We start from the raw sequence: 27392 nt of genomic DNA on the forward strand, positions 1-27392 counted from the left end.
CCATTCTTGTTAACTGACCCACGCACACACAGAACCTCCAACACTGATGAACAGCTCAGCTTCATACCATCACCGTGCTGCCGCAGGTGGAGGTCAGTGGCCATCCATCCCCTCCTCCATCTGCTCAGCTTCATACAAGGTGGGTTTTTAAATTGGCTAATGGCAAAGCTTCTTGTTTGACATTTTAACAGGGTGTTAGATCAATGAAAATCCAGCTGTAGTTCCTAAAAAACAGGATTAATAAAAACTAAGGGATAGCACGGAGGAACTCTAAAGTTTTCTTACCATTGTGCTTGGGGAGATGGGGGGTGTCTCTGGACTCTTGGGGCCTTGGGCTCCACCCTCTGATCGCCCTGGATGGCCGGTGCCTGGCGGAATTGGCAGCTGCGGATCTTGGCGTGCCAGGGCCTGTGCCCCTGACCACTGGGGGCTCTGGCTGGGGCCTTCCTCTGCTGCCCTCTTGGTGGGTCCGTGGTGGTCTTCATGGTGGGGGGGCTTGAGTTCGTGCTCCAGGATTGCCGCTGATGGCCCAGGTCTCTGGGCCGCCCTAGTCTGCCTCTAACCTCCGTAGAGACGTGGTCACATTTGCAGGATCACACTCATCTGTGACCCCCCTCCTTCCTCATCCTCTGCATGCTGACTCAGCACTGAGGTGTCCAGTGTGTTTATACACTAAGAGATGCTTTGGTTCAGGTGTGTGTGTTTCTGGTTCTTTGGTTGTTGTTGTGATACACCTTGTTGTTGTCTTGGTTATTTTTTTAGGAACTCCTGATGATTGTCTGCTTAGTTTACCTGTAAAAGCTGTAGGAAATTCTCTGTTGTGTTTCTGTACAGGTGTAGCAGCTGCTTGTCTGCTGTTAGGTTGGACTGAAGCTCGTTGCTTCTATCTGCTGGATCTTTGTCTACTCTTCTTTTTTTCTACGTTCCTTTTGACTTCTCTCCATTTACTTCTCTCTAAATAAATAAGATAAAACTATATATGTAAATTAATAAAGAAATAATAACAATGGGATTATCAAGAGGAGCCTTATACTCATAAAGCTCCTCTTGGCAAAGCAAATTTGTTCGGTACAACATGCAGGCAGACCATCATTGTCAGTTGTCAGATGATTGACAGCTTGGACGTGACGAAATATAAAGAGAAAAGAATAAAGAAAATAATGAAGAAAATGTGCAAAGTAAAATAAGAATGCTTATTTATTTATTTGTCTCCTCATTTATTTCCTCATTCATTTCCAGATTTATTCTTTTCATTCCATCCTTACATGCTATAGAAAGCCGTTTTATTCAAAATTAAATAAATAGAAAAATAACTAAATTATTGAATATATATATATATATATATATATATAAATAAATATATATAAATATATAAATAAATAAATATATATATACATATATATATATATACATATATAAATATATATATATATATATATATATATATATATATATACATATATAAATATACACACATATATATATATATATATATATATATATATATATTTATTTATTTATTTATTTATATATATATATATATATATATATATATATATATATATATATATATATATATATTTATATATACATTTACTTATTTATATATATATATATTTATTTATTTATATATACATTTACTTATTTATATATATATATATATTTACTTATTTATATACATATATATATATATATTCAATAATTTAGTTATTTTTCTATTTATTTAATTTTGAATAAAACGGCTTTCCATAACATGCTTGTCTCTTGCTCTTATCCGGAAAAATTGGCGGATCACAAACCAGAGACTGTGTAAGCATTTGTATGAGGATTATTGTGGAAAATGAATGGTTCGGGTAAGACGGGCCCCGCCTTTCCGCTGATGAGGCTGGTCGTGAAGTCGTCACAACTGCGGGTCACATGACAGACCAGCGTCTCGGACTCCTCCAACAACCATGGTAAGCAGTCTGAAAAATGTAAATATCTGAGTATATTAGCCTGTTTCCTGTAGACACTGACCTGTATTAGAAGTGAGGGACAGATCCTCCACCTGAGTAGAGCTGATAGAAAGCCACACTGAATTAGACCACAGCTCCGGCCTAGCGCTCCGAGACCAGGTCTGACAGTTAGCATGCTAGGCTAAGTGTTAGCATGATAGGTTAAAACCGCCACGCGAACAAAATACTTTTCAGACGTTTATTATTTTCAAGTTATCGATGAAATGTGCATCATGTTATTTTATTTTCCATTATGCCCGCAATCATACGAATTATTACAGTTTAAGATATCCGAAGGAAAACAGTTGATCTGTATGATACTTAACGCTAGCTGTAGCTAGCATGCTGGTTCGTTTATTTATTTATCTAGCTTAGGAGCCTGAAACAATCAGTGGGGGGGCTTATTTATTTATCTAATTCTATGTCCATATGACACCGAAGCCGGTTCAGGTGTGAAAACAGTGGTGAAAACTTGTAGAAAGGCTTTAACGACACCGCTGTAGTACATACTACAGGCTGTAGGGGGCGCTAAAGACTAACAACTCCAAAGCTAGAGCAAAACAACGCATGCGCAGATAAGGGCTCACTGCGTGTTGCAGGAAGTTCACATCGGAAGCAGAGAAGAGAAGAAGCTGAGGATTCACTGCGAAGCAAAAGAGAAACATTTCTTTAGACTAATAAAGGAGTTGAGCTTCTTCAAAAAATGCTTGACTATAAAGCATAAAAACTCGAGGAAGGGTGCACTGGCAATCGAAGCGTGTTCATCACATTGATGTCATATCCTCAAGTTGTGCGGCTTCGCTGTCCGCACAGTACGGCAGACAGTAGAGGACTCAAACCGATCCACCTTGGGTCCTGGCTTCAGACATGAGGTGTGTCCCAATTCAGGGTCTGCACACTCCGAAGTGCGGATTCGTCCCAATTCACAGAATTTGAAGGACCCTCCAAATCCAGCCTTCAAATCCGCTCTTCGTTTAGCCTCAAACCAAGGCTGCTGGTGATGCATCCTTCGCGGCCTCTTTTCTTCCAGAATTCATTACGCACAAGATGGTGGCGAATCAGCAACCTCAGAAGAGTCGTGTTAAGTTTAAATAAAGTTTTATGTTAAAAAAAGTACGCTTTTTTTAAACTACACTTTAGTATATACATTACAAAACCAAGTACATTTCAAGCATGTTTGTTAAATGGTGACATTAAAATTCAAATTGATATTCAAGGACTTTTAAGGGGTTAATGAAGTGTGTACCGGCTGGAAAACAACAGAGCCTCAAACCGTGTTTTTTTTTTTTTTACTGTTGTGTTGCCCCTCCGTGTTCGTGTTCAAGTGTCCTATGAGTAATTTCAGAGGTTTAAGTGATTCAGCATCCTGTGTTGTTGCTATGGGAAATTCTTGTTGACTAGTTAGGCTGTCCCATTTCACCAACGTTAAGCAGACTTGAAGTGTGTAGACCCTGAATTGAACCTGAAACAATCAGTAGAGGGGTTCATTTATTTATTTATCTAGCTCAGAAGTCTGAAACAATGAGTGGAGGGGTTCATTCATTCTGCCATGCAGGCCCAAGTTTTTTTCAGAGTGGAGGGAAGGATCAGTCATCCGAAGTGTTCTCACCAGCTCAGCCACGTTCTACGACTAAATGGAAAACCTGCGCAGTGAAGGCTCAGAGAAGCTGGAGAGTGGAGCAGCATGTACGTGGAAAATCCAGCAGCAGGTTAAATGTACTCAGACCTCAGATCGGTACGTAGAGCACAGATCGGTACGTAGAGCGCAGGTTGTACTTAGAGCGCATGTTGGTACGTAGAGTGGAGGTCATACGTAGAGTGCAGGTTGGTACGTAGAGTGGAGGTTGTACGTAGAGCGCAGGTTGGTACGTAGAGTCGAGGTTGTACGTAGAGCGCAGGTTGGTACTTAGAGTGGAGGTCGTACGTCAAGCGCAGGTCATACGTAGAGCGCAGGTTTGTATGTAGAGCAGAGGTCGTACGTAGAGTGCAGGTCATATGTAGAGTGCAGGTTGGTACGTAGAGCGCAGGTTGGTACTTAGAGTGGGGGTCGTACGTAGAGCGCAGGTCATACGTAGACCGCAGGTTGGTACGTCGAGCGGAGGTCATACGTAGAGCGCAAATCATACGTAGAGCGCAGGTTGGTACGTAGAGTGTAGGTCGTACGTAGAGCACAGGTCATACGTGGAGCGCAGGTTGGTACGTAGAGTGGAGATCATACGTAGAGTGGAGATCATACGTAGAGCGCAGGTCATACGTAGAGCGCAGGTCATACGTAGAGCGCAGGTTGGTACGTAGAGTGGAGATCATACGTAGAGTGCAGGTCATACGTAGAGCCCAGGTTGGTACTTAGAGCGGAGGTCGTACGTAGAGCGCAGGTCATACGTAGAGCGCAGGTTGGTACGTAGAGTGGAGGTCGTACGTAGAGCGCAGGTCATACGTAGAGTGCAGGTTGGTACGTAGAGTGGAGGTCGGTTTGCTTTTCTCACCTCGGTGGTTTTATATGCAGTGCTAAACCTATTATTCTGTAATCTGGACTATTCTGTAGGCTGCGTTTGAAGTCTACAAAATCTGATAAAATAATTATTATAGCAACACATGCTAAAGCTCATCCGCACAAAACTGTATATTTTAAATGAAAAGCTTATACATATAACAATTATACATTGACTTACAACCAAAACAGTCACAAGAAACAGTGAAGCAATTATATGACTTTTGTTAAGAAATATTCTGGGTGATGCATGATGTGCACTTCATTGGACACATGATTAATCATGATTTTCTACATTTTGGACATAAAAATTTCATACTCCAAAAAGATAATATCCTTTCTTAGATGTTACCTTATATCATATTTTTATTACCAGTGGGGCTTTTCCAGCGTAGAAGGATTGGTAGGATATGCCAGCAGTGGTCTGCAGGGGTAGCTGTTTGTGAAATATATGATGGGTATTTATTGTTGTGTTGCAGCCAACCACCCAGCAGTCTCCTCAGGACGAGCAGGAAAAGCTTCTAGATGAAGCCGTGCAAGCTGTCAAGGTCCAGTCCTTCCAAATGAAGCGATGCCTGGTAGGTTGATGGTGCTGGTTGGGAACTTTGTGCATTTCTATTTGTGCCAGTCTACACCTCTTTCTTCAGTTCAGTTAAACTTTATTTGTGTAGCACTAGTTCACAACACAGGTATCTCAATCTATTCCATTCCAGTTATAAACCAGTCTAGTCCATTTATAGTCTAGGTATAATGTAGTCCAGTACAATCAAGTTTTAGTTCAGAATCCATTTTAAACCCCAGGTTTATAATCTCTGACTTGCAAAATGACTTTCCTAGATCTACAGGAAGAACACCAGCAGAACTGGGTCCAAACACCATCACCTCAGTTTTAGAATCATTAAAATAAAGAAAGTTCAGTGTCATCCAAGATTTAATGTTCTTCAAACATGATTGCAGAGTGTCCATAGCAAACCCCTCCTTCTTTTTAAGTGGAAGATAGATCTAGCAGTCATCTGCATAACAGTAAAGGAGATGCCATGTCTCCTGAGGACTGATCCCAGGGTGAGCAGAGACAAGGAAAATAGAATTGGGCCCAAAATGTATCCTTGCGGGACTCCGTATGACAGTGGAGCACAGGAGGACTCGCAATCCCCTGGACGAACCGAGAAGGTTCTGTCTTTTAAACAGGGCCTGAACCGTTCCTGAGCTACACGTTTTACAATGTTCCAAACGGGAGGTTAAAATATGATCAACAGTGTCAAAGGCAGTGGTTAAATCCTGTTGAATAAGAACCACACGGTCACCAAAACCACCAGAATATCATTTATAAAGTGCAGAGTGTTTTCTAGAAGCAGCTGAACAGCTGCATGTTTAAAATCTTTGGGAACCGGTCCTGAGATGAGACTGCCTTTAATAATGGTTAAAACTGTAGGAAAAGCTCCTTCAACAGGCATCATGGGGTGAACCTGAAGGCCTTTGGTGACCCACCACCTCCTGTAGCTGAGCGAGACTGACATGCTGAACCTGGTGGAAACCAGCCGGGCACATGGGAGTAGCTGAGGGGTCAGATGTTGCTGGCATCATCTGTGACCTTGGTGAGGCTACCTTATCAATGAAAAAGTACAAAAACCGTTCACACATTTCAACAGAGGGCTCAAAACGGAGCTGTAGATCACAGCTCACAGCACAGGGTGAGGGCAAACCAGCTCAAATAAAACCAGTTCAAAGCTGGAAAAAAACATGGGCAGGGAAACCTGTTTACCCCACCCCGTCCCGAAGTAGCCGCAATCTGGAGTCAAAAGTTCAGCAAAAGCACTAGACTCACCGACAGTTGCCCACGTCTCCACTAAACAGAGGCCCACCCAGACAGACGGTAGATCCAAGCACCAGACAGGCCTTCAGTTTTACCAGCCTCCCACCGCGTCTGCCATGGCGCCAACCGTCTTCTCAGGTGCAGCATGGGTACGCGGAAGAGGTAAGCAGGGAAACCCGAAAGTCATAGAGGCAGTGTTCTGTGTCCATCATCTGGGTTATAAAGCAGAATATTGGCAGACCGGTGTAGATCCAACAATGTTTGGTGGTTATACACCAGGAGAGAGTTGACACTTTGACTAAAAACATTAAAATGAACAAAAATACAAACGTTGGCAGCGGAAGACGGTAAACTGCAAACACTGGCGCCATCTTACATAATCTAGTCCAGTTAGAATTCATACCACTTTTCATCCTGTCAATCAAACTTTAATTATTAAGCACTTTTCATGATTAAGGTAACACAAAGTGCTTTACACGATTAAAAATAATGCATATTTCAATTCATGCATATTAAAATGAAAAGTCAAAGTAGAATTACGTAACAGTAAAAAAAAAAGAAAACACTCATTAAAATCTTTCACACAATCGCACTCCCACACAGACGAGGGCCGTAACAACGGAAAGAGGCCTTGCTGGATGTCTTGGTCCTCACCCTTGGAACAAGTAATAGACCAGAGGACCTGTTCATAATTTAAAAGAAGTCCGATAAATAAGAAGGCCAAGACCATTAAGACATTTATAAACCACTAAAAGAAGCTTAAAATCAATCTTAATCTAGTGCAGTAATAATTTACTCCAGTTTTTATCCAGTCCATTCATAATCCACATAGTATGATTCATAATAAGTGTATTGATATGAAGCCAGTGTAGAATGACTGTGGTTCCCAACTGTTAGGTGAGATGGAAGATGGCTGTCACTGCTGTCCCCCTGACCCTAATCCTAACCCAGACCCTGACCCTGACCCTGACCCTGACCCTAACCCTCAGCTTAAAACTGAGGAGAGCCTTGCAGGGCTTCCCACCATAGACCGCTGTGTGGTGCAGTGCCACAGAATCGCTGTCAAAAATAACTTGTTAACAACGCTAACTAATTAAATTACAATAAAATTCTTAAGGCATGGGCGCCATGACAAGCCCAACACATCCGTCCTTTTTCTGTTCTGACTGCGGGACTTGGAGATGGACTAAGATCAGCCAGTTGTGGGTGGATTTTAGTCTAGAAAACCATCGATGGAACAGCCCATAGGCCTTTCCCCCATGGAGGATGATTTTAACACCCACACTTTTTCCAGTAAGAAGGTTCAACACCATTTTAATTATTATTTTATTTATGTATAACCTTTATTTAAACAGGAAAACTTCATTGAGATTAAAATCTCTTTCCAAGAGTGTCCTGGCCAAGACAGCGACAGTGCGGTTACAGATTTTAGGCACACAATAAAAGACGTTCAAACTGGCTAAAAGTTTTAAAACAAGGTAAGAACAAATAAATGAATAAATCACTATTTAAAATTGCTGAAATCACTAAATCAAGCAGAACATCTATAAACAGATTAACCTACCTCCAAAGCATCCAACATTTTATTAAAAACCTCTGGTCATGTAGTTTTAGGTCTTTCTGCAGTTCGTTCCAGCTAAAGGGAGCAGCAAACAGAAAGCCCTTTTCCATCACAGTTCACACGATGGGACAACGATGTGATGAACCTCAAAGCTCCATGATACACAGCATCCAGAGCATGTAGAATCTGAGACAAGGCATGTACAGACAATCACCAGAATCTAAGAGTGACATGAAGCAACCACTTAGTTTTTAGATTTAAATTAGACAGGATTTTATCCTAAATTCAAATCCCATCTTCAGTTTCAACCTTTTTACCAGCTGTTGTATGTGTGGGACAGAAGAAAGAAGTTTGTCAGTCAAAAAAAAACAAGATATCTATGACATGGTACAAACTCAGTACGTGAACCCTTCAAGGTAACAATTGGGGCAGGTTCTGTCCAGAACTGAGAAAAGCATGACTTCAGTTTTATCTGTACTGAGAAGGAGTTTTAAATTGTGAACGTTTTGCTGACCTGCGTTAAAAGTCAGTTGTTACTGGGTGAGGGCCTGGGTTGGGGTAGGAGCTGTGCAATACAGTAGTGTGTAAATTAAATTTAGCTTTAGACACATTTTGGTGAATGTCATTATTGAAAGGATAAAAAGGAGTGGTCCTGACACTGTCCCCTGAGCCACTCCTTTTGTTACTTGGAGGTGCCCAGAGGTAAAACCTTCCTCCTGTGCACACTGTGTTCTGTCTGCTAGTTTTCAGACCAGCAGAGCTTCAGGAGACCAGCTCTAGCTAAGCTACACATTAGCATTGAGTGGTCCACTGACTCAAGGCTTTAGAGAGGCCACTATAAAGGCAACACAGTGTTGTTTATTGTCAATAACAAGTTTTAAAAATTAATGTTGAATGATTATGAAAACTGTGATTGTAGAGCAAAATAATTCAGGCTCAAGTGTGGTTGTTTTACAGTTCAGTGGGTGATCTGAATTATCTTAAATACAGCAACCCACCCCATGACCCGATCTTGGATAGATGGACGGTTGTATAGCTGCCTACCTATGAAAAAAAACAAATCAAGTATTGAGCTACAAGCTACTAGAAACTTTGGAAAAACCTCGCTGACACAACAGCCCGCAAACAATGATTGAAACTACCCTGTGGGGACAAATAAAGTGAATTGAATTCAAGCAACTTGCACACGTTTTTTTTTATTTTTTTATCTGCTGAAATCCAACATAGTAAAGATGATCTAACGTTACTGAAGGCGTGTGCACTCCTGCGTCGGGATGCGATTTCTGTCGGGAATACCTGCCTTAGCCCCATCGTTCACACCGTTATATTCACCCCAAAGTCTTGTTGTTGGCAGGACCTTCTCTAACACAGTAGCTGCTGGTGGTAGACAGGGTTTATACTTCAGATATGCAGGGCCGGGTCTAGAAAAGTTCTGATGGGGGGCCAGGCAGGAGCACTAGGAAAAGGAAAAGGGGGCACAGATGAGACCTTTTTAGGTCTCGATTATATGAAATATTGAAGTAATTATTACGACTAAAGTGATCATCTGATGTAAAAAAGTGAAGAAAAACTAGTAAAACAAGCAGCCAATGATGTATTTTACCAGCAGGTGTTTACTTTGTGTGATGCTGCTGTAGGACTTTTATCACTGCTGCACAAACACTCACACTTCAATGATAAAAGGAAAAAGCTGTTTTTATCCAGATCATCAGTTTTATCAGAGTTTCTTCTTCAATATGGAGTTATAATACTTTAATCAAATAAGTTAAAATACTGTAAACCTCACATCTGCTGGTTTTAGGACAGGTACTATCACCATGGAGACAGTCGGTAAGGGGGAAACAGTTCTTAGTTCTCAGTTCTTAGGTTTTGTCTTCTCTTAAAGAACCTACTTTAAAGAATGAAGACTGAGCTGAATCATATATCAGCATACAGGTGTATATTTAATATGGCAGCACTGCGCACACTTTGCATACACCCCGCTGAGCGACTCCACCGTCCACCATGACGCCAGAGGAACACCACTACCTGCTACCGGGTCTGTGGGTAACACTGCCCTCTGATGATGTTTTATGCTTCAGTCATGGGTCTACTGAACCATTTCCAACATGACAACTATTTAAAAACTTGATAAAACGTAAAGGCCTGCTCAACATTTAAACCAGATTCATTGCTGTAGATGAGGTGAAAAACGTTTCTTGGAAACCTTTTATTCTTGTTAGATTTACTGTGTTTTCATGTTGACTCTTGTGTGGTCTGCAGGACAAGAACAAGTTAATGGATGCTCTAAAGCATGCCTCCAACATGCTGGGTGAGCTGAGAACCTCCATGCTTTCTCCAAAGAGCTACTATGAGCTCTGTATCCTTCATTTTCTGATGAATCAAGAAACTTTATTTACCAGTGTCTGACTAGGGCCGTAACATTCCCAGTGGTATTGTTTCCCATTACCAACAGTAAAGGCGGATTTATGGTTCAGCGTCTGCTTCTCCGCTGTACGCTCAGCATAGCTCCGCAGCGGCTCGATACACACGTCCTCCAGACCTGACGTGCACCTCTGCTTCGCAGACGGTTACACAGAGGTACTCTCGTGTGATTGGTCAGTTTGGAATCACGTGTTGCCGGATATCTGGATCTTCTAGCTGAATTTGCGTGGTAACCACCGTTTTTAAAAACAATAACCAGTAGATCAAGTTGATGAGAGGCTGATCGAATTATTTCTTCATTTTCTTCCACAAGCTAATAAACACTGAACCATACTGGACGCCATTGTTGTTTTATAACAGGAAAACCACCGAACTGAAGAGAACCATCTAAAGAACTCTGAACTGGTGAGTTTACCGGCTGATACCACCCCTGGTGCCACCTTCAGGTTAGGATGAGAAACTGCAACACGACACCAAAAAGACGTGTACGCCCTACGCTTGAGTGCGAAAGGAAGCTCACAAGCGTAAGCTATGACTGGTTGTCATGGTTTCGTGATGAGGGGTGAAGAAGAGGAAGGTCTGAGAACAGACTGGTTGTCATGGTTTCGTGATGAGGGGTGAAGAGGAGGAAGGTCTGAGAACAGACTGGTTGTCATGGTTTCGTGATGAGGGGTGAAGAAGAGGAAGGTCTGAGAACAGACTGGTTGTCATGGTTTCGTGATGAGGGGTGAAGAAGAGGAAGGTCTGAGAACAGACTGGTTGTCATGGTTTCGTGATGAGGGGTGAAGAAGAGGAAGGTCTGAGAACAGACTGGTTGTCATGGTTTCGGGTCTTATCAGCGTGGTATTGGTGTTTTCCAGCAGTGGGAAATCTCTTTTGGTAAAGCCTTTACCAGTTTAAAGTGAAGATCTTCTCCTAGCTGATCCAGCGTAGAACCAGTTACTCTGTCCCTAACAGTGTTTGCAGACATGGCCATCTCTGACGAGCTCCACTACCTGGAGGTTTATCTGACAGATGAGTTTGCCAAGGGCCGTAAGGTGGCAGATCTGTATGAGCTGGTCCAGTATGCTGGCAACATCATTCCCAGACTGTGAGTATGTCTCCATCTTAGCTTCATGGGTAAAGTGGTGTCCTGCTCAGCGATTAAAAGACTCCCTCTCTTCTCAGCTACCTGCTGATCACAGTGGGCGTGGTGTACGTTCGCTCCTTCCCTCAGTCTCGCAAGGACATCCTCAAAGACCTGGTTGAGATGTGTCGTGGTGTCCAGCACCCACTCAGGGGTCTCTTCCTCAGAAATTACCTGCTGCAGTGCACCCGCAACATACTTCCAGACGATGGAGAGCAGTCAGAGTAAGAAGTCACGTTTTCTCTCTTGGTGTCCATCACACTCCCAGACCATCTGAAGGATGTGAGACCACCATCCTTTTCCAGTACAAAGACACCTCAACCACCGTATAACCTTACAAATGTCTTCTTTAGGTCACCCTGCTCTAAACATACAACATTTTTTCCTCAGGGAATCAGAGGAGATGACCGGAGACATCAACGACTCCATCGATTTTGTCCTTCTGAACTTCGCGGAAATGAACAAATTGTGGGTTCGAATGCAGCATCAGGGTCACAGTCGAGACCGAGAGAAGAGGGAGAAGGAGCGGCAAGAGCTTCGGATTCTAGTGGGCACCAACCTGGTTCGCCTCAGCCAGCTGGAGGGGGTCAACGTGGACAAGTACAAGCAGGTGTGTGTCGTGATGTGATGGCTGACATGTCCAGTACATCCTGGGTAATCTGTCCTGTTATTTCTTTCCACAGATAGTTCTAGCTGGAGTGCTGGAGCAGGTGGTGAACTGTAGAGACTCCCTGGCTCAGGAATATCTGATGGAGTGCATTATTCAGGTAGCTTTCTTCCATTTCAGCTCAATGGAAAACAGTGTTAGAGCAGATGGTGTTTGGCTGGGGTGTGTGGTCTTACCACTCAGTCAGCATGCTGCCATGTCTGTGGTCCACAAGTTTACGCATTTACTGGCTGAATTAATTCAGGAGGTGTGTGGGGATGTCACATAACACATAATTACTCTGTAGCTACGTAATGCTCAGATTCAGGATACATGACCACCATTTTCTCTGAAATGCTTAATTTTAAATGATTTGAGCTGAAACACAACCCGAGAAGGCCATTTGGCATTCTGCCTGAGCAGCAGCATCCAGAAAAATCTCTTTATGTTGCTCAGCGTTTCTATGAATCTTCATCTGTTGATTCACAGAAGATTCAGTGTTTGAGCTGAACTGAAGTCTGCTTTTTCCAGGTTTTTCCAGATGAGTTCCACCTTCAGACCCTGAACCCTTTCCTGCGTTCCTGTGCTGAGCTGCATCAACATGTCAATGTGAAGAACATCATCATTGCCCTCATTGACAGGTACACTGTCTGCTTTGTCTGCATCCGTCTGCTCCCACAGAACGTTGTCCACATGTGAGCCGTTGGCCATTTAGTCATATTTACCTCTGGGACAGACTGTGTGCAGCCGAGAGTGTCAACATGCTTTGGATGAGTCAGGGACGTACAGGTGAAACTCAAAAAATTAGAATACTGTGAATAATTTTATTTAATTAATTCTACTTAAAAAAAGGAAGCTAATGTTATATAGACTCATTACATGCAAAATGAGATATTTAAAGCAATTATTTTGCCTTTTGGCTCAGCTCCTTCTTCACCACAACAGACCGATGCAGAGTCCGCATCACTGCAGACACCGCACCGATCCGCCTGTCCATCTCCCGCTCCATCCTTCCCTCACTCGTGAACAAGAGCCCGAGATACGTGAACTCCTCCACTTGGGGCAGGACCTCATTCCCTACCTGGAGAAAACACTCCACCCTTTTCCGCCTGAGGACCATGGTCCCGGACTTGGAGGTGCTGATTCTCATCCCAGCCGCTTCACACTCGGCTGCGAATCGCTCCAGTGAGAGCTGAAGATCACGGCCCGATGAAGCCAACCGAACCACATCATCTGCAAAGAGCAGAGACCCAATCCCAAGGCCACCGAACCGGATCCTCTCAACACCTCGGCTGCTCCTAGAAAGTCTGTCCATAAAAGTTATGAACAGAATTGGTGACAAAGGGCAGCCTTGGCGGAGTCCAACCCGCACTGGAAACGATTCTGATTTACTGCCAGCAATGTGGACCAAACTCTGGCACCGGTCGTACAGGGACCGGACAGCACGTACAAGCGAGTCCGGCACTCCATGCTCCCGGAGCACCCCCCACAGGAGCCCCCGGGGGACACGGTCAAACGCCTTCTCCAAGTCCACAAAGCACATGTAAATTGGTTCAATGAACTTCCAAGACCCTGAAGAGCGTGTAGAGCTGGTCCACTGTTCCACGACCGGGACGAAAACCATACTGCTCCTCCTTAATCCGAGGTTCAACTATGTGATAGACCAGGGGTCCTCAATCTAGCCCCCTGAGGGCCGGTGTCCTGCAGGTTTTAGAGGTTTCTCTATTGCAGTCCACCTGACACATCAGTGGGTAATTAGCAGATCAGGTGTGTTTTGTAGGGAAACTACACCGGCCCTCAAGGACCAGGATTGAGGTTCCTCCTCTTCGAGACATTCATATATCTTCTAGTCTGCCTCACAGACACTGAGCAGCAGTGATGGCTTCAGCTCCAGGAAAAGACCAAAATATTCCACTGAATTAGAAATTAGAAAGACCAGTAATGAAGCCAAAAAACACTCAGTTACCTGTTGTAGTTGGTTTGGCCACATGGGGGCAGTGTCAGAGCTAAGTGGGACACCTAGACGGGGCTGCTCTGGTTTGTGTTCGTACTAGATACTCCTTGTTTTTCAGACTCGCTCTGTTTGCCCATCGAGAAGATGGCCCAGGTATTCCAGCCGAGATCAAGTTGTTTGATATATTCTCTCAGCAGGTGGCCACTGTCATTCAGGTAAGTTCACCTGTTTACCGTCCACAGTCAGGAAGACTTACTGGCCACTTGACTTCATTCTGTGTCCTCCCTCAGTCTCGCCAGGATATGCCATCAGAGGACGTGGTCTCTCTTCAGGTCTCTCTCATTAATTTGGCCATGAAGTGCTACCCTGATCGCGTGGACTACGTGGACAAGGTCTTGGAGAGCACGGTGGAGATCTTCAACAAGCTCAACTTGGAGCAGTAAGTCATCAGCATGATGGATGGGAGGGTTTCATCACACACAGAAAGACCTTTTCTAATATATTTATCTCATGTTAAATAAAGACATACACTAACCATCCACTTCATAATTTATGCTGGTCTGAGTCTCCATTTCAGCTCCACATTCAGATGCTCTGCTCAGAATCTGCTGGAAACATCATGAAAACATGGATCCATCCTGCCTTGGATCAACGCTTCAGGCTGCTGCTGGTGTAATGGTGGGGGGAGATTTTCTTGGTCCACTTTGGGCTCCTTAGTACCAACGTGGCCTGGTTTAACCAGCACAGCCTACCTGAGTATTGTTGCTGACCATGTCCATCCCTTTATGACCACAGTGGAGCATCTTCTGATGCTCCTTCCAGCAGGATAATGCACCATGTCACAAAGCTCAGATCATCTCCACCTGCTTTCTAGAACATGACGATGAGTTCACTGGACTCCAACGGCCTCCACAGCCACCAGATCTCAGTCCAGTAGAGCAGCTTTGGGATGTGGTGGAACGGGAGATTCTCATCATGGATGCAGCCGACAAACCTGCAGCAACTGTGTGATGCTGTCATGTCAATATGGAGAAAACCTCTGAGGAAGGTTTCCACCACCTGCTTCATCTATCACACCAGGATTAAAAAGGTCCGACCCGGTACTAGAAGGTGGACCTGATGAAGAGGAGGACCCGGTACTAGAAGGTGGTCCCGATGAAGAGGACGACCCAGTACTAGACGGTGGTCCCGATGGAGAGGACGACCCGGTACTAGAAGATAGAAGTGAAGGCTTCAGCTCCAGGAAAAGACCAAAATATTCCACTGAATTAGAAAGACCAGTAATGAAGCCAAAAAACACTGAGTTACCTGTTGTAGCTGGTTTGGCCACATGGGGGCTACTGGCTGATCACACCCTTCCAGTCAGATATTCAGATATTAATGCCTTTTAATATAGACTTTAGACTAAACATTTAAAGGGGATAACATGCAAACGCCACACAGAAAGGCCACCATTTCAACCAAGTACCTTCTTGCTGTGAGGCCGTGGTGCTAACCACCACACCACTGTGTAGCCCCAGAAGTTTTTATTCATTTTGGTTTAGTGTTTTCACACCACAGTGAGCAACAGTCAGAACAATGTTCAGACTGTATCTCTGCATGAGCTACAGAGCTTTAATGTAATGCCTTTATTTACACCATTAATACAGCTGAAACTAAAACAAGAGAATATTGTATAGAATATTTATTTCAGTTATTCAGCTTAAAAAGGGAAACTAACATATAGACTCATTACATGCAGAGTGAGGTATTTCCAGCATGTATTCATTATAACTGGGATAATCATGTCTTCCAGGTGATGAAAACCCATCAATCTAAATCTCAGAAATTAGAATATAACATGAAATCAATAAAACGAATACCGAATCCAGAACTGTGACCATGTGAGAGTCTTAAGTCCTGCATATGAACCAGGTCTTGGTCTAGTCCTTCTGCATGGACTCCTGCCTCCATGCGGCGTGGATGTTACCAGCCTGTGGTCCTGCTGGCTGGAATGAAGACCAGGATGCTTCAGTCCTTCAGCTCTTCTGCATCGCTCCGTCTCATGTGTCTCATCTTCCTCTTGGCAACGCTCCATAGAGTTTCTATGGGGTTCAGGTCTGGAGAGTCTACTGGCCAGTCCAGCCCAGTAATCCTTGGTCCTTGAACCAGGTTCTGGTTCTTGTGGCAGTGTGCTTTTGCCTTTGAGAGACTAGTTCAGAAATGCAAGTGCCACTCTCAAGTCATTTTCACAACAAAGTCTGTTCCTTCATTTTTATGTCCAGTATCCTCAAAAAGGATTTTTGAAGCAATCTGCATGACGATGATGGTGCTGTTGCAAAAGCAGGGCTAATTCCACACTCATGGCAGAAACATGATTCAGCTCAACTTGGCATTGCAATCACGCAGTTAGGACGCTGACTCCCATCACGTTCCATTATACATGTGATTCCATATTGTACATATTCGTCCGACTACTTTCGTTTTTTGTTGCTCGACATAGTATGAAGGATTAAAATATTAAGAAAGAAATCACACAACGTACCACCACGACATTTACAGGTCGACTATTGAGCGCACCAAATTCATCCAGCTTCTCCTGCAATCACCTGTTGAGGCTTTCCCTCCTTGTGGAGGGAGTCAGTGATGGTTTTTTGCCCAGCTGTCGGGTCAGTAATCTTCCTAATGATGCTGGACTCTACTGGAACAGACTGAGACCATCTAGATGCTCAGGAGTCCGTTGCTGGTGCTTGGATGAATTATCTGATCAGAGTGTGGCTCTTAGAGGCTATAACACATCACACCAGGTTTAGAATCGCTGCATCGTTTCAGGATTTTTAAGCTTCTTTTAGTAGTTTATAAATGTCTTTATGGTCTTGGGCCCTCTTATCTATCAGACCTTCTTTTAAATTATGAACCCTTGCGGACTCTGAGGTCCTCTGGTTCCGGCCTCTTAGTTGTTAGGCCTCTTTCCATGTTATTGCCCTTGTCTGTGGACCAGCCTGCTGGAAAACCTCAGGGCTGCAGAGACCGTTGATGTTTTTGAAAAGAGGCTTAAGACCTTTTTAGCTTAGCTTTTAATTAAATTTTATTTGCTCTTAATTTATTTTACATCATTTTATTTAATGTTCATTTATTTTCATTTTACTCAACTGTACTATATTTATTTATTATATTCATTCATTGTCAACTGTTCTTATTGTTTCTTTGGATATTTAATCTTTGTTTTAACTCCAGTGTTTTCCTCATGGGGATCCTCCATGCCGGGGGTTTTGCCTTTTCAGTCCTGGGAGGCTGGGACCTTACCCATATATATATATTTTTAATCAAAAGTAAAGGACTTTGTGTTGCCTTATAAAGTGAAAAGCACTTTACAGATAAAGTTTGAGTTTGTGTTTACAACAGTCAACTTTTTCACTATATTCTAATTTCTAAGATTTAGATGTTTGGGTTTTTATCAGCTGTAAGTTATAAAATTACAAGAAATGCTTTAAATATCTTATTTTGCATGTAATGAGTCTATATAACATGTTGGTTTTCCTTTTTTAAGTAGAATCAAATACATTTAAGTTTTGAGTTTCACCAGTATTTGTTGGATTGTGTTATTTTTGTGGTGTTTTGACTTTGATTTAAAAAAAATATCCATCTCTATAGTATGGATATAGTGTGGAGTATTGAGCACCATCCCTAGGATTGGTATGAGGTTTCCAACCCTAATCTGCAGGGGTGTAAACCTAACCCTAACCGTCTTTACCTCTGATCCCTTGCAGCCTAGCAACCAGCAGTGCTGTGTCCAAAGAGCTGACCCGACTGCTGAAGATCCCTGTGGACTCCTACAACAGCATCCTGATGGTGCTGCAGCTCAAACACTTCCCACCACTCTTTGAATACTTTGACTACGAGTCGCGCAAGAGCATGAGCTGCTACGTCCTGAGCAACACACTGGAGTACAACACCACCATCGTGGCCCAGGAGCAGGTGGGAACTTAATATCACACACACCAGGTGCTGGTTGGCCTGCTCTGCATCTTATTTGCTGACACTGAGAAAAATGTTGTTTCTCCAGGTTGATGCCATCTTGAGCTTGGTATCCACACTGATCCAGGACCAGCCGGACCAGCCAGCTGATGATCCGGATCCAGAGGACTTTGCAGAGGAGCAGAGCCTAGTGGGTCGTTTCATCCATTTGTTCCATTCTGAAGATCCAGACCAGCAGTATCTTGTAAGGTTCCTCCCTCCTTGCTCGTTTCCACAGTTATTTGTTTATTTATTTAACCCTGTCCTGTCCAGCATCCTGCAGAATGGCAGTTTGTGTGCCACATTTTGCCAGACAGATATGCTCTACCAAGGAAGACATGTTATATAAATGGCTGCCCTTGATGTTTGTAATAAAAATCAAAATATTCCAATCTTATTTTCTTTAGTTTTTATATGTCAGTGCTGAACCTGACAGGGAGACAGAGAAAGAGCTAAAAAGACAAAAGGACAGAATTGAAATGTGAAAATAAAAGTTGTCTAGGCTGCCTAAATCACATCAGTATTCACAAAAACAATATAAACTACCACAGTGCTACACGATACATCAAGAAAATAGGATAATTATGATATGAAAAAGTACAACAGTCATCAAACATACCTGAAGAGAAACGTACCAACACACAAACATGAGCAACATCTGGTCAGAAGCAGATGGAGAGACGAGCACGTTTGTGAGTGTGCACGTGAGACTCTGCGTGTGAACATGCAACAAGGATGAAATGTGTGCTTGTAAGGGGGCCGTAACATCGGGGGAGCCCAAAACCCCTCTCTACCCCAACCCTTACCCACTCACCCAAACCCCATCCATTTCCCTCTGCCACTGCTGCCAGGCAGCAGGACCCCCTCAGGGCTCCCTCAGTGTGTGATTGTGTGTATTGTGTGGTGCTGTAGTGTTAAATGTGGTAGTGTCTAGCGTGTAAATAAGAGAGAGGTCACAATGGGAGGGGATGGGCGAAGGACCACCTCTGTGGCTCCTATCCACCCACCCACAGGCCCTAAATGTATATTGATGTCTAAGTTGTGATTAAAATCTAGTGGGGTATGCTGTCGCAGGGGTCCACCGAGGGATCCTGCAATGGGGACCCCTCAACCAAACCAAAGGCCCGCCGAGGGCAGAAGGGCAAAGACCTGGCCAAGAGTCCAAGGCAACAGCACCACGGACGCCTATTCACCCCTTGTAGTCCACGCCACTACCTCAAGGGATCCAGAGAGTCCCAGGTTGCACACCGATATCTTGGTCGGGCCCAAGGCTCCCGGTGGAAGGGGAGAGAGAGAAGAGAGGACACTCCTCCAGTTCCACCCCCCATGAACCCTAATCCCCCCCCCACTCCCCACCAGGCCACCCTCTGCCCCCCTCCTCCCCACCCCTCCCTTCATCCCTACGGATACATCGTAAACCCAAGGGCATCTGCCAGGCATCGGATCGGCCCCACCCTGATGGAATGGCTACAGACTGGTTTATACTGGGATTAAAAGCTGCTACAGACTGGATTATGGTGGGATTAAAAGTTTCAGCTGCTACAGACTGATTTATACTGGGATTAAAAGCTTCAACTTCTGCAGACTGGTTTATACTGGGATTAAAAGCTTTAGCTGCTACGGACTGGTTTATAGTGGGATTAAAAGTTTCAGCTGCTACAGACTGGTTTAAACTGGGATTAAAAGCTTTAGCTGCTACAGACTTGTTTATACTGGGATTAAAAGCTGCTACAGACTGGTTTATACTGGGATTAAAAGCTTCAGCTGCTACGGACTGGTTTATAGTGGGATTAAAAGTTTCAGCTGCTACAGACTGGTTTATAGTGGGATTAAAAGCTGCTACAGACTGGTTTATAGTGGGATTAAAAGCTGCTACAGACTGGTTTATACTGGGATTAAACGCTGCTACAGACTGGTTTATACTGGGATTAAACGCTGCTACAGACTGGTTTATACTGGGATTAAAAGCTTCAACTTCTGCAGACTGGTTTATACTGGGGTTAAAAGCTTCTGCATCTATGGAATGATTTATATTATGATTAAAAGCTTCAGCTGCCACTGACTGGTTTATACTGGGGTTAAAAGCTTTAGCTGCTACGGACTGGTTTATAGTGGGGTTAAAAGCTTTAGCTGCTAAAAACTGGTTTATACTGGGATTTAAAGCTCTAGCTTATACAGACTGGTTTATACCGAGATTAAAACTTCAGCTGATATAAACTGGTTTCTGCTGGGATTAAAGGTCCAGCTGCTACAGACTGGTTTTTACTGGGATTAAAAGCTTCAGCTGTACTTATGTTCGCACTGGGATTAAAAGCTCCAGCATCTACAGACTGATTTATTCTGGGATTAAAAGCTTCAGCTTCTACGGACTGGATTATGCAGGGATTAAAAGCTTCAGCTTCTACGGACTGGATTATGCAAGGATTAAAAGCTTCAGCTTCTGCAGACTGGTTGATACTGGGATTAAAAGCTTCAGCTTCTACAGACTGGTTTATACTGGGGTTAAAAGCTTTAGCTGCTACAAACTGGTTCATAATGGGATTCAAAGCTCCAGCTGCTACAGACTGGTTTACATTTACATAAAAAATGTCTTCTGTAGTCTTCAAGGTTAAAGAATACAGTTGTTTTAATCAACTTTACCAACTGGAACACATTTTAAAGGAACAATGCATAAGAGTTTGCCAAAAAAAAAAGATTATAATTCCCAGGTTGAGATTTGTTCATTTTTCCCCTAAAATGACTGAATTTTTCTCAGGATAAAATGCCACCCACGTGTCCCCTCAGGAGTATTTTTTATGTAGCTTTTTTTTATGTCCTAAAAAGTTATTCCAGGTTTTTTTCTCTTCTGAAGTGATGTTCAATTAAATATGGTTAATTTCTAAACAAATCAAGCCCAATTAAATAAGGCCTCATTTGACACAGCTGAGCTATGCTACATCAATCAGTGATCTTTCCTTCACCTGCCCCACATATCCCACTGTGCCTTGGAATAAAACTCCAGACTATAAGGTGGTCTTTGTTTGTGCCACTTCCTTTATCTTGGAGAAGAGAGAACAAATATTTTGGAGCATATAAGTGTCTGAAAGCTCAGTGAGCATCATGTCTGTTCCAGCCAAACACGGCCAAGGCAGAAGCAGGTTGTCGATTTCATTTCATCGCACTTAGAATTTTTCCATCACTTTAGAAAAAGTTCTAGCTCCTTCCAACAAGTTTTTTTTTGGGGGGAATATCACTCTTCTTCCATAGCGTGTTTCATGATTTCTGAAGTAATTTTCATTGATGGTAGTAACGTCCGTCCTTCAGTCTGAGTGAACCATTGTCTCGCCAACCTGGTGAATATGCACAGAGCCAGTGCTAAGAATCTGTTTAAAACAAATCTAAATGGGTATTTTCTGGAATTAATGTTGTAATTTTTCATTTAGATTCTCAACACAGCCCGGAAACATTTTGGTTCTGGTGGAAACCAAAGGATTCGGTACACTCTGCCTCCTCTGGTGTTTGCTGCCTACCAGCTGGCCTTCAGATACAAAGAAAACTCGTCAACAGTAAGCAGCCGTTCATTTTACTGCAGCTCACATGCTGTTTTCAGATGGCTGTTTCTTAATTCTCGAACCTTTATATCTTCCACCAGGATGACAAGTGGGAGAAGAAGTGCCAAAAGATCTTTTCTTTCGCCCACCAGACGATCAGTGCGCTTATAAAGGCTGAGCTTTCTGAATTGCCTCTTCGACTATTCCTGCAGGGGGCTCTGGCTGCGGGCGAGATTGGCTTTGAGAACCATGAAACTGTAGCATATGAGTTCATGTCACAGGTAAAGTGATTGACATCTGTCCTACTGCTTCCATCTACCACACTAGATTGGACACAAACTGCACTCAGTAACTATTAAAGCATATTTAATTTTTATGGATGAAACCGCATGCAGTGGAAAGCATGAAAGTTCATGCGAGCACCAACACTAGATGAGCTCACACTAGCACTAACACTAAAAGAGCTCACACTACCACTAACACTCGAGGAGCTCACGCTAGCACTAACACTAGAGGAACTTGTGCTAGCACTAACACTAGAGGAGCTCACACCACCGCTAACACTTGAGGAGCTCCCGCTACCACTAACACTAGAGGAACTCGCGCTAGCACTAACACTAGAGGAGCTCACGCCAGTACTAACACTAGAGGAACCCATGCTACCGCTAACACTAGAGGACCTTACACTACCACTAACACCAGAGGAGCTCACTCTACCACTAACACTACAGAAGCTCACACTACCACTAAAAGAGCTCATGCTACCACTAACACTCAAGGAGCTCACGCTAGCACTAGGACTAGAGGAACTTGCGCTGTCGCTAACACCAAAGGAGCTCATGCTACCACTAACACCAGAGGAGCTCACTCTACCACTAACACTAGAGGACCTTATAGTACCGCTAACACTAGAGGAACTTATACTACCATTAACACTAGAGGAGCTTATACTGACACACACTCCAGAGGAGCTCACACTAGCGCACACGAACCAGAGCTCCTCTGCTTGTGTGAGTTAGCGAGAGCAGCTCGTGCTGGCACCAAACGCAGAACATAATTAAATGACATACTGTGTAACTGAGCTCCTACTGATCTATATTTAGTCATGATGCCATCAGAGGTTTCGTCTCAGGCTGTTGTTTTGCATCTACCGCCTAGGCCTTCTCTCTTTATGAGGACGAGATCAGCGACTCCAAGGCCCAGCTGGCAGCCATCACACTGATCATAGGCACTTTTGAGCGAATGAGATGCTTCAGCGAGGAAAACCACGAGCCTCTGAGGACTCAGTGTGCACTGGCTGCGTCTAAGCTGCTGAAGAAGCCTGACCAGTGCAGAGCTGTCAGTACATGTGCCCATCTGTTCTGGTCCGGTCGCAGCACTGACAAGAACGGTGAAGAGGTGTGTGGAAACTTAATGACTTAATAAACCAAATGCAAACAGAAATTAGTTTAACAATTACACTGTACTGACTGTGTTTTTTAAGTTTATCCACTTGTTTCATTCCAAACTGCTTCTGTTCTTTAGATCCGTGATGGAAAGCGAGTGATGGAGTGTCTAAAGAAAGCCCTGAAGATTGCCAACCAGTGCATGGATTCGTCACTGCAAGTCCAGCTTTTCATTGAAATCCTCAACAGATACATCTGCTTCTATGAAAGGGAAAATGATGCAGTAAGACATCAACGCTCTGATTACATGAGCTGTGCTGGATAAAAAAAACTTTAACTTTCTGCTTCTATTAATTTTGCAGTGGTTTATTTCTTCAATGTCATGATATTAGAAATCTGATTTTCATAGAGATAAAAAAAGAATGGTTCCATTCTTATCTCACAGGCCACACTTAGTTCATACAGCTTAAATCCTTCAGATCCAACCCCTCTCCAGTCACTACAGATGTGCCTCAGGGCTATGTCCTAGGGCCCCTTCTCTTCATCACCGATCTCCTCCCCCTCAGCAATTTTTTTTCCTAAATTCAGTATCCCACTGCCTGGAGGATGACGTCCAGCTCTACCTTTCCAGCAAACCACACACTACACTCCTCCCTCCTGCTTGTCCAAAATCAAATCCTTGTTCGCCTTAAACTTCTTAAAATGAAACATTGAAAAAATTAAGCTCCTCCTCATTGGCACAAAATCATCATTAACCAAAGTCAATGTCTTCTTGGTCTCTGCCTCTGCTCAGGAGAAGAGTCTGGGTGTTATCCTTGACAGCACACTGTTATTCCCATATCAGCTACGTCACCTGGTCTGCTTCCTTACACCTTTGCAATATAAACTGACTCCGCCCCTTCCTCACTGTAAACTCTGCCTCTTTGCCCACAATCTTGTCACCTCCCTCATCAATTACTGCAACTCACTCCTCTTTGGTCTCCCCAGAAGTCTGTCCACAAGCTCCAACAGCTCATAACGAGAGCCCCATCATCCCATCACATCTCCCCCATCCTCCAGCAGCTCCACTGGCTCCCAGTCAGCTGAAGAATCAACTACAAACTCCTCCTGTTCAGCTTTAAGGCCACCCACAACCTCACCCCTCTATATTGGTCTGACCACCTCCGCTTTATCCATCTGAATGTGCCCTCTGCCCCCCTCAGTGCCATGGGGGGTTGTCCAGCGTCAGCAGCACAATGATCTGGCTGCCATATTGTTACAACAAATTTAGTTTGCAATGGCGGAGCTTTTTAAAGAGAGGGAATATATGACTCCCTTTGATACTTTAGCATTTTTTTTTCCATTCATTTTTAATACCGTTTATTCCAATTCAGCCCAGATTTTTTTTTTTATGGTTGATTGCCATTACTTTGTAATTTAGCAAAGAGAAAGTAGAAAGTGAAAAGAAAAGACAAAGTTTTAAAAAAAAGCTATACAATTATAACTCATTTTGAAAAACTAAACACCTTTGGAAGAAACTTAAGAAAAAACATCCTACAGCCTCTATAGGGAAAACAGAGCAGGCAATCATCAGGTGCACCTGCAGGATGGCAAGCTGAGAAAAACATGAACACCAGCAAGAAGTTTTAGAAAAAGTAACTGTTCCACCTGCAAAACATGTAGACTGGTAATGACCAGCATGTGCACGAAAAATCTGACCAGCAACGTCCCATGCGGTTACATCTAGATCGCTACTATCCAGTGCAATAACAACCAGCGCAGTGATGTCAAGTAATGTCCAGCGTGGTAACGTCTAGATCAGTAACTTCCAGCGCGGTAGCAAACAGGACGGTAACGTCTATATCATTAACGTCCAGCACGGTAACGTCTATATCATTAACGTCCAGCGTGGTAACGTCTAGATCAGGAATGTCCAGCACGGTAACGTCTATATCATTAACGTCCAGCACGGTAACGTCTATATCATTAACGTCCAGCGTGGTAACGTCTAGATCAGGAATGTCCAGCACGGTAACGTCTATATCATTAACGTCCAGCGTGGTAACGTCTAGATCAGGAATGTCCAGCACGGTAACATCTATATCATTAACGTCCAGCGTGGTAACGTCTAGATCAGGAATGTCCAGCACGGTAACGGCTATATCATTAACGTCCAGCGTGGTAACGTCTATATTATTAACGTCCAGCGTGGTAACGTCTATATCATTAACGTCCAGCACGGTAACGTCTATATTATTAACGTCCAGCGTGGTAACGTCTAGATCAGGAATGTCCAGCACGGTAACGGCTATATCATTAACGTCCAGCGTGGTAACGTCTATATCATTAACGTCCAGCACGGTAACGTCTATATCATTAACGTCCAGCGTGGTGACGTCTAGATCAGTAATGTCCAGCACCGTAACATCAGCACAGTAACGTCTAGATCAGTATCCAGCACCGAAACGTCTAGATTAGCGCTGGGTTTAAAAAAATCGATTAATAGATTTTTAATCAATTTTTAATCAGTAACGTCTAGTGTGGTAACATCTAGATCAGTAATATCCAGCGAGGTAACATCCAGTTCTGTAAAAATCAGCGTGGTAATGTCAAAATCAGTAACTTCCAGCGCGGTAGCAAACAGCAGGGTAACGTCTATATCATTAACGTCCAGCGTGGTAACATCTAGATAAGTAACAAACAGCACGGTAATGTGTAGATTAGTAACATCCAGCGATGTAACGACACAGTAAATCAGGAACAGCTGGTCTGCAGCATGACAAACCAGGATTAAACTAATTTCATGACTGATATCTCTGCTGGTCAGAGGCTGTGCTATACGGGAGATTTTTCTGAATATTTTTTCTTTTTTGCAAGACTTGTTATTGTGAGTCTCCATGGCAACGAGACTTGTTTACCATCGGGATCAACTGATAAAACTCTCCAAACTCAAGATTATCAGTGAAACAACACTTCAAATCCCAACGGAGTTGAAAAGAAAGAGAAGAGGATGCAGGGCAGGAGCGAGGCAGAGAGAAAAACGGTGGCGATTCAAACCGTTTCTTCCAACGGTTGTTATGGGAAACGTGAGATCGCTAGTTAACAAAATTGATGAACTTCAGGTGCTAACCAGGTCTCTTAAAGAATACAGAGAGTGCAGTATTATGTGCTTCACCGAGACATGGCTGCATGAACACATCCCAGACTGTAATGCGTCTGTACACGGCTTCAGGACGGTCCGTGCAGACCGCAATAAACAACTCAGCGGGAAGCTGAAGGGAGGTGGAATTGCGGTGCTGGTAAACCAGCGCTGGTGTCATCCTGAACATGTCACTGTTAAAGAGAAGATCTGCAAAAGAGACATTGAACTGCTAGCTGTGAGTCTCCGCCCGTATTATTTACCCAGAGAGTTCACATGCGTTATTCTGGTAGCGGTATATATATTACCTGGTACCGCTCCAGACGCAGCCTGTGATGTCATTAACTCTGTAGTGGCCAGGCTTCAAACACAACATCCAAACGCATTTGTGGCGATCTCTGGAGATTTTAACAACATCTCCCTCTCTGCAACTCTACCAACTTTCCAACAGTTTGTCAGCTGCTCCACCAGAGAAAACAAAACGTTGGACTTATTTTATGCAAATATTAAAAATGCATACAGCTCCTTTGCCCTGCCACCTTTAGGAAGATCAGACCATAACCTAGTTCTTCTCTCCTCCTCCTACAAGCCCATCGTTCAGCAACAACCAGTCATTAGAAAGGCTATTAGAACCTGGTCTAATGAAGCTGAAGATGCTCTGAGAGGATGCTTCGAGGCTACAGACTGGAACGTCCTATGTGAACCTCATGGAGATGACATCAATGCCTTGACTGAGTGTGTGACAGATTATATTAACTTCTGTGTGGACAGCACCGTTCCAACAAGAACAGTGAGGTGCTTCCCCAATAACAAACCCTGGATCACCAGTGACCTGAAAAAGCTGCTGAACATCAAAAAGAAAGCTTTTAGGGATGGAGACAGGGAGTTATTGAAGTCCACACAAAAACAACTTAAAACACAAATGAAGAAGTGCAAGGAGGACTACAGGAAGAAGTTGGAAAGTAAGCTTCAGAAAAACAATGTGAGGGATGTGTGGTCAGGAATGAAGAAGATCACTGGCTTCGGGATAAAGGAGGATCAGACTGATGGAGGTCTGGACAGAGCGAATGAACTGAACATGTTCTTCAATAGGTTTAGCTCACCTCCTGCTTCAACCCCAACTAGCCACACACCCTCCATGAGCCCACAGCTTTCCTGTCACACCTCCACTCTGTCACCCTGCAGCTCAGTCAAGGACCTGGACACAACCTCATCTCCCTCCACATCAGGACTTCCTGAAACCTCCTCTGCCTCCACCTCCACTCTGTCTGTCTCCTGTAACCAAGTCATGCAACAACTGGTGAAACTGAACCAGAACAAGGCTGCAGGTCCAGATGGTGTCAGTCCCAGAGTT

At 43.6% G+C, this 27392-nt stretch overlaps 1 protein-coding gene across 1 annotated transcript in view; it reads left to right on the forward strand.

Moving 5' to 3' along the window:
• The first annotated feature begins 1848 nt into the window (after positions 1-1848).
• Positions 1849-27392, forward strand: part of vps35 (VPS35 retromer complex component) — a 28221-nt gene continuing 2677 nt past the window's right edge. Inside the window, exons 1-16 of the mRNA XM_041981710.1 lie at positions 1849-1955; positions 4965-5063; positions 10122-10218; positions 11250-11373; positions 11451-11633; positions 11800-12019; positions 12093-12176; positions 12587-12696; positions 14128-14224; positions 14300-14448; positions 17759-17966; positions 18055-18210; positions 21428-21550; positions 21637-21816; positions 22694-22933; positions 23060-23203. Coding sequence (XP_041837644.1) covers positions 1953-1955; positions 4965-5063; positions 10122-10218; positions 11250-11373; positions 11451-11633; positions 11800-12019; positions 12093-12176; positions 12587-12696; positions 14128-14224; positions 14300-14448; positions 17759-17966; positions 18055-18210; positions 21428-21550; positions 21637-21816; positions 22694-22933; positions 23060-23203 — 2217 coding nt within the window. The 5' untranslated portion in view covers positions 1849-1952. The remainder of the gene's footprint in view (positions 1956-4964; positions 5064-10121; positions 10219-11249; positions 11374-11450; positions 11634-11799; positions 12020-12092; positions 12177-12586; positions 12697-14127; positions 14225-14299; positions 14449-17758; positions 17967-18054; positions 18211-21427; positions 21551-21636; positions 21817-22693; positions 22934-23059; positions 23204-27392) is intronic.

This window comes from Melanotaenia boesemani, chromosome 1 (assembly GCF_017639745.1).
Source record: "Melanotaenia boesemani isolate fMelBoe1 chromosome 1, fMelBoe1.pri, whole genome shotgun sequence".
In the NCBI taxonomy this organism is placed as follows: domain Eukaryota; kingdom Metazoa; phylum Chordata; class Actinopteri; order Atheriniformes; family Melanotaeniidae; genus Melanotaenia; species Melanotaenia boesemani.